The sequence below is a fragment of the Salvelinus sp. IW2-2015 genome, linkage group LG2 (genome assembly GCF_002910315.2).
Source record: "Salvelinus sp. IW2-2015 linkage group LG2, ASM291031v2, whole genome shotgun sequence".
Lineage (NCBI taxonomy): Eukaryota > Metazoa > Chordata > Actinopteri > Salmoniformes > Salmonidae > Salvelinus > Salvelinus sp. IW2-2015.
The window spans coordinates 10,747,062-10,755,025 of record NC_036839.1 but is presented as its reverse complement, the minus strand read 5'-3'; the positions used below and the strand labels follow the sequence as shown (position 1 = coordinate 10,755,025).

General features: G+C 40.2%; 1 protein-coding gene across 1 annotated transcript; it reads right to left on the bottom strand.

The window, feature by feature from the left end:
* Positions 1-1,541: 1,541 nt before the first annotated feature.
* Positions 1,542-3,897, bottom strand: LOC111974259 (C-X-C chemokine receptor type 4). The gene is made up of 2 exons (XM_024001928.2): positions 3,450-3,897; positions 1,542-3,113 (listed from the first exon to the last, which is right to left on the bottom strand). Exons 1-2 carry the CDS (start codon positions 3,465-3,467, stop codon positions 2,061-2,063), a joined length of 1,071 nt encoding a protein of 356 aa, XP_023857696.1. The 5' UTR covers positions 3,468-3,897; the 3' UTR covers positions 1,542-2,060.
* Positions 3,898-7,964: the final 4,067 nt, after the last annotated feature.

Sequence of the window (7,964 nt, the reverse complement as noted above, 5' to 3'; positions counted from 1 at the left end):
CCTCCTTCCAGCATTGGGAAACACTGTTCATTGATTTGATTTGATTTGATTTGATTTCATGACACAAACTGTTCACACCCCTCTTGTTGGTGGAGAGAATTTTGCAGGTTTAAAGCTTATTTCCTGCAATTCTCTACATTTTGCCATGTCTAATGTGAATTGATGTGATATTTAAGTGACAAAAAAATGACAGCAATATCTATGGGCTAAAAATCCTAAATATAAAAACATTAGCTGACATGGGCTAGTTGATCTGGACATTTCTGACAAGTTATAAATATCTCTCTAAGGTATGCAATGGCTAACATGACAAGATAAACTACCCAATTTCGAAATTGCATTTTGTGCATTCCACTATTACAATTTTCAAGAGTAAGTTTAAAGCCAGACTGAGTTCCTTTAAAAAATATGTATCTTTTTTTTGTTGAGGGGGGGGGGGCCCTCCCTGTCCACCCCTCGCCCCACAGTTTGGGAACCACTGATATAGAGGTTTCCAGGTGAAGGTTAAGAGGCAGAAGTGGTGAGCCCATCTGAACTCAATGGAGTGTGAATGGCACAGGTCTCCTTCAGCTCATTATGCTAATAGGTGGACCATTCCAAAACATTAACAAATGAAAAAGCACTTCTTATTTCATCCTGTTTTATTGTGAGCAGACTATAAGAACCTAGACCAAAAAATAAGCATAAACTTCTGGGACTGATGGGGGTACTTTATACCTTTTTTAATGTAAAGATATGGTAATGCCTCCTAGTTGGACTCTGGTGAAATGACTGTGAACACCACAATGCATTGAAGCCATACAGCTACTTAATTCGCCATGGCATCCTTTGTTGTGGCTGCCTCCAGTCTCCAACTTGATCATCAGCCTTTCATCATTACAAATGAATACATTCACCATTCACCAATGGCTTAGGAACAATTAACGTGTCTGTCTGCTTATTCATTTCAAATTCTATGGGCCTGCATGAAGTCCATGAAAAATAATCAGTGTGCTCCCTATTGTATTATTATCACAATTTTTCTTTAGCCTTTAGATTTCAAGAAATCAATTATTAATCTCAATCTTTGTTCGTCAACATCAACAAAGCACCAATCTGGGATTGGTTGGTGGACATCGTTTAGCATCTCTAATCATAAACTCAGATAGTTTAAAAATGACATCATTGAGTCGAAACACACTGGGCCATTACGCTCTCAGTACATTATTGGGGGAGGGGTGCAGTCGGTCTTATAAAAACATTTTAGGCTAACTAAACACCCATTATTCTCTTACTCCAGCAGAAGCCACATGGGTGCTCGTTCTGACTCAACCTCAGAGCGTTTGTACTGCCGCGGCTGATTAAGATGTAAAAGTGCACAGATGTCCTTGCAATTACAAGGCTCTCTGGTCAGTCCTCCTCAGTCAGATAAGGTGGAGGCATTTGTGTTGGAGACCTGACACAACTCCCCCCTCTACTCAGACCTCTCCTTGCCCCCCAGGGGACATCAATCACCCACTTGGAAGAACATTTTTTGGGAAGAAATTAACACCACACAGCCATTACATGTCCTTTCTCAAATTTTATTTTAGAATACTTGAACAAAAATGCAATGACTTTGAAATGATACAAACACTTAATAACAAAATACAAAAAATATATAAAAAAACGTTCAGCATGAGCGACAGCAATAAATAATAACTTCTTATCGCACAACTTAAGTGCGAACACAAAGGCAAACAACTATGTACAGATCTTTAAAAGAAAACAGATAGTATCCTATAGCAGGTATGAAGAAGAATTGTATGTCCCAGCATATTGCTAGAACAATGCATCCTTTATAATGATCTGCAAGGAAATGTAGCAGGAGTAATATATACATTTGACAAGTCAATGGCCACCAGGCTCTGCCTGTAGATTTAAATCATCTATGTACATACAACAATTTGATTTACCGAGAACAAAAACTCAAGTGGCAACTACAAATAGACAAATCTTTAAAAACTGTACAAAATGTAGTTAGTCCCTGAAAATATAGCTTGGTTTTAACCTGAAAGTTAAAAGTCATTGGTTGGTGACTGTTAACTGGACAGGGCACTTGAAGACTCAGATTCAGTAGACACAGATGAAATGGGTCCTCTCTTTTTTGTCAGTATCTTATGACTTGATCTACTGCTGACATTCAGTGCATTCCGGGCAGATTTCTTAAACTTAACACCCAGGAAAGCATAAAGGATGGGGTTGAGACAGCAGTGAAAGTATGCCAGAGCCTCTGTGATTGAGATACAAGTCTGCAGACTCTGCTCCAGGGCACAGCTATGGGAGATCACATTGAGCAACATCAGGGTGTCCACGAAGATCCCCACACAGTAAGGCAGCCAGCAGCTGAAGAAGCACAGGACGAGGATGACAGTGGTCTTGAGAGCCTTTCTCTTCAACACCTGACCCTTGGACCCCTGGGACAGCTTGGCGATGAGGATGCAGTAGCAGGTGAGGATGACCAACCCGGGAAGGACAAAGCCTACCAGAATGTGCTGGAAACGGAACCCCGCCATCCAGTAGAAGCTAGTTTCCTGGGGGTAGATGCGTTGACAGATGGTTCTGGAGACTCTATTCTGAGCTGTGGCAAACACTATGTCAGGCACAGTGAGAATCACAGCAGGTAGCCATACAGCTACATAGATCACTCTGTCTGCAAGAAACTTCCTGGTGGTTTGACTATTGGTGGCATGCACCACTGCCAGGTACCTGTCCACACTGATAAAGGCCAGAATGAGGACGCTGCTATACAGGTTGATGGTGTAAATCACATGCACAGCGGTACAGAGGATACCGCCAAAGTACCAACTGCTGGCCGCATCCACCGCCCAGAAAGGTAGAGTGAGGACGAATAGGAGGTCAGCCACCGAGAGATGCAGCCTGTATTTATCAGTCGTTTTGACATTTTTCTGGTAGCCCATCACTATCAATACCAGTCCATTCCCGACGATTCCTAACAGGAATATTATTCCGTAAACTGTCGGTAAGAAGATCCGTTGAAAATCATCACCACTGACTCTGTTGCACGGCTCCTCATAGCCCATATCATAATCCCCTGATTCTTCCGAGCTGTTGTCGTTGTAAAAAAAGATGGTCTGCAAAAAAAGGAGGGAGAAAGCATAAGTTTATAATCGTTTATAATAAATATATTAAATCGAATAATTTGCTGTTTGTGAAAATATAAAACGAAGACAGTTATCATGGAATAATGTATGCCTATTATAGGGCTACATCTGCTCTATTTGAGAAACTTCCATAATTCACTTGGAGAAAATTAAATACACACAAAAAATGTGGTCAATTATTGACGATATAATCTGAGAAACATTGTCTAATTGATTCTACAGAAAAACGATATATAGCCCTATCCCTATATTACAGCTATAGAGAGTATTAGATACGTTTTTGAATGACTGAAATGGTAAACTCACATCGTAATAAGTAGACATCGTGACAGAAAGAGAGCACTGTATATCCGCGGGTGTATGAGCAACTTTGGTGACCTGAAGATTCGAATGTGCCTAAATAGCCTCCTCCCCTTGCAATACCCCCTTACGCTCCTCCCAAAGGCGGAGCCCTTGGTCGTGTGTGACACCATGCGGTTTTTAGGGTTATCACAGAAGTGGCCGACGCCCCCTAAATGCGTAGACTATGAGACATCTAAGTAGCCCGTATTTTACACTGGACCGATTCGACGCATGATTTTGAATGACGCCTAAATTGGGTTTGGAATCTCCGTGCACGGTCCAGCTATGTATTTTTTCTCACAATAAATCAACGACGTTCCTCTGAACATTGATTTGGAGTGCTGTCAGGCATTTGCTGTGATGTGATTTGTCTGATAGCAGTTTTCTCCAAACCCAGCCGCGACTCTTTCCACAGGTTGTCACTTTCTAAGTAGGCTACTGTTGTGTCTACACTTTCCAAGTGCTGATTGACCCAACGCTTTTGAAATATCCCTCTCTCCCTTATGTACTCATTCCCAAGACAGATCATAACCCCGAACTCCATTCTTCTCGCCCTTTTTCAAACAAAGTACTCTCACCATCTCTTATTTCAGTTGAAGTAATCTCCAGCAAGGGTTGGGTGATGACAAGGGGGGCAGGTCACTACGATCTTTAGTGAAAAAAAAAATGGTCACTCTGTAACCAAATAGCTGAGTATAGCGAAGTTATCCTCTTTGAAATCTGATATGACTTATTGATTGAATGACTCCCACCCACTTCACCAGTTCAATGTATGTGGGTTGTAAAGCAAGTGTTTTTATGCACCACACTAATCCCATCAGATACTCTACATAGTGCAGAGTGCAGACCACCAGTTGATGTGGATGGGAGGAGAAGAGGAAGCAGTTTTATTAGGAACACTTCTAACCATTTCTTTGCACTTTGGCTCCACTCTGTTTTCTGCAGGTCCTGGACACCTGAGGAGAGGGCCGGAGAGAGAGAGAATGCCCAGTGCCACTGGCAAACAGTTGTTTTCTGTCCCTTTGAAATCAAAAGCTGTGGTTGAAGAAGTGCTGATGGATTAAATGTAGAAGTAGTGTCTTCCTACATAGAACCCCACACTCTAAAACCACTTCACGCCACACGCAATGACGAATAGAGATTGCAGAGATTTTTATTGCAAAAGCATACCATCAGACAAAAATAGTGAATCTGACAGTTTGGGAGGAAGTGAATGCAGACTTGAAAACCTTGTTCTAGGGCTCATAGAAGGTAAAGAAGACCATTACAAACACGTTTTGTACCTTCAGTACAAATGTTTACCCAACTATTCATTGCATTTTATGTACACTCGTGTTTTAGTAGATAATCCACCATGCATGGAACAACACAGAAATTACTGTAAAATACATTAGTCTTGCCCACATTGTTTCTAGTGACCCTTGCATGTAAATCAACCCACTTTGGTTTTAGAGACCCTAATGCTAGATTAATAATCCCCAGTTTACAATTGGCTCATTCATCCCCCTCCTCTCCCCTGTAACTATTCCCCAGGTCGTTGCTGCAAATGAGAACGTGTTCTCAGTCAACTTACCTGGTAAAATAACGGATAAATAAAAAAAAATAAAAAAAATAAATAAATTGAGAGATATAATGTTTGTGGAGATAATTTAAAAAATATAAATGTACTTGATATTTTCACTCTCTTTGTTGTTTTCATTGGCATGTACTTTTCTTTTTTTGCACAATCTCTAATGTTTTTCTCTTCCAAATGACTGCAGAAAAAGTCTGCAGGTCTGCAAACCCCAGTGTAAACTGCAGGAGATTGCAGATGGCATTCGGCACTCAGAATACCAAATAACTATGAGCTACTTACAATACAAATCAGAAGTGTGAACAGCCGTAAGAGGGCTCTTCAGTCAAGAATGGGTATTAAAATGAAGTAAGAATGCAGGGGAGATAAAGAGAAGAATAAGCAGAGTCTTGTAGAGGTTGAGTCAACAATGGTTGTTTTCCAGTCACAACTCATCCATGGCCCACAGCAAGTTAGCAGAGAACATTTTCATCATGATTGAGGCACTCCAATATCACCTTCACATTTCTGTTACCACATAGAAAATGAGATACACCCTATGTTTTTGACTTTTGGGTTTCCCCCAAAATAAAGTGTTTTTGAAATATGCTTTTCATCTGTCTGTAAGGAATGCCTACTGGTTGCAGCATATTTAAATGGGTGGGTCTTCAATAAAAGTGTTTTGATTAATTACACAATATGGTTCTTCTATGGATATTTGTCTTGAATGCAAGTACATACCCATTTGAATCCTATACTGAAAAATTAGGAATACAGTCTGGTTTACAGAGCTTTTCATTTTCTCTCTGTTTATTGTGTTCTCTTTGCCAATAGGTTGATTTACCGACGTAAAACATCTGTCAAAGACTCTGGTTTATTTTGTTGTTTGCTTCAACATGTCTGAACATTAAGGTATTCTCAGTATTCATATTGGAATGTACAACTCCAGTATCTAAAGTGATTTTATCGGGGTACTACTGTTCTTCATGGTCTGTGGAGTCTTGGGGGAGGGGAAGCTGTTTGCCATCCAGTAGGAGGTAGTAGGGATGAGAGATCCCTCATGCTTGTTTTGGCCTGCTCCCTGTGCCTTTGTGCAAAGTTTGTCTCCTGTAAAGAGGGATGAGGTGAATTGAACATAACACCTGAGTAGGTGACACCTCACCCATATGAAGAGTGGTGATGTTGACAATTAGTCATAAAAACAAACATGTTTGACTTTACATAGCTCCGAGTAGCTGAAGTTAATCGGAATTAATGTAGGAGGGTGCCAACAAAAAAAATTAATTCCTCATTAAATTGGCACTTTGAAAAATCTTAAAGATTACATTCTTCTTGTGTAGATTTTTTGTTGTTGTTCAGAAAGCTTCCGGAATGCATGTTTGAATGCTTGTGTTTATAGAAAGCCCTAAAAATGTAAACAATAGACCCGCTTTAAGGACAAAGGTTGTCCTTATCTGAGGAAGGCACCTTCAGAAACGTCCTACTTGGGTGTGGGGTGACTGTATTGACCTTAGGAAAGCTCCTCCACTGACATCATTGGTCACAATATGCTGGTCAGCAGGGCCTTTGCAGTATAGGAATCACCTGTCTGTCAGAAATATCACTTATTTCTGAAGTTCTGTTGAAGAAAAACAACAACTTAAAACTTAGGTATGAATTGGAACGTTTCAGACAGTTGTGAAACAAGCGGGGGAGACGGGCAGGTGGGAGAAATAATGGGAGGATGAGGATAGAAGAACCCCGGTCTCCGGTGGGGAGATGCATATGTGTGGTTAGAGCTGGGGAGTGTTTACAGCTACATCACAGACTCTGCGTGTGAAGTTCTGTTTTATCAATAGAGTAGATTCTCTTTAGAAAAAAATATGTATTCTGCTGTATTATGTTGTTTTATGAACAGCAGCCTATTTGTGACAGGAGGAACGCACCCAAACTTGTCTGAACAAAAAGAGGTTTTGGTTTCACCACCTGTTTAGGGTGAGACCTGTCTACAGTATATAATTCTTACAAGCCAGCTCGTTGTTGCTGCTGGCCAAGGAACAGCCAGACAGACTCTTAGCTGATGTTTAGCATGGTTCCTGTCACAGAGTTGACAGTCTACTTCAAATCAAAGACTGGCTCTGATTCATTGTTTAAATCTATAAATCAGTAATATGCAACATATTGGTGAAAGAGCTCATTGGGAATAAACTAACACAGTCGGCGTAACTCACTGTTGAAAAGTACTGTGTTATTGCATTTTGCTGTGATAGCAGTTGCCTACATCAGAACTGGCAGTGAAAGTACAAGTGATGACTGTGTCCATCCTTCACTTCATGCTTATAAGCGGTAATTTAGCGCTTCTCATACAGAAATATAAAGAGACCTGTATAAGGTCAGCAAACACAACTTCCTCTGTGAAGGTGGGGTCAAACAGGAAGTGGTAGGTTTTCAGAACATCTCTTCCTCTACCTATCTCTACATCTATCAGTTCTGTATAGAGCCAAGTCATTGTGGAATGCTCTGCCACCAGAGGTTACTCAGGCAAAAAGCAAGTTTAGGTTTAAAAAAACAAATAAAAAATATATTGTATCACAGTGCCACTCCTCTTTCTAAATATCTAATGTAACTGTACTGTATATAAGAATACGAATATGTGTATATGAATACTGTGTAAATAGTATTTTTGTTGTCTCTTGCTATCTTTCCTATACCTAAGTCTTATTATTTTATTTTTTTATTGAATTTTGTGTAATATCGTATGTTGTTCTTGTCTATTACTGTTCTGTACTTTGAAATGTATTTGTACGTTTTATGTGAACCCCAGTAAGAGTAGCTGCTGCATGTGTTGTAGCTAATGGGTCCTAATAAACTAAACCCTGATGACACAAATCCTGCCACTGTGTGACCTGACATGGGTTCACTCAGTAGTAGAAGCTTGAAAAAAAGGC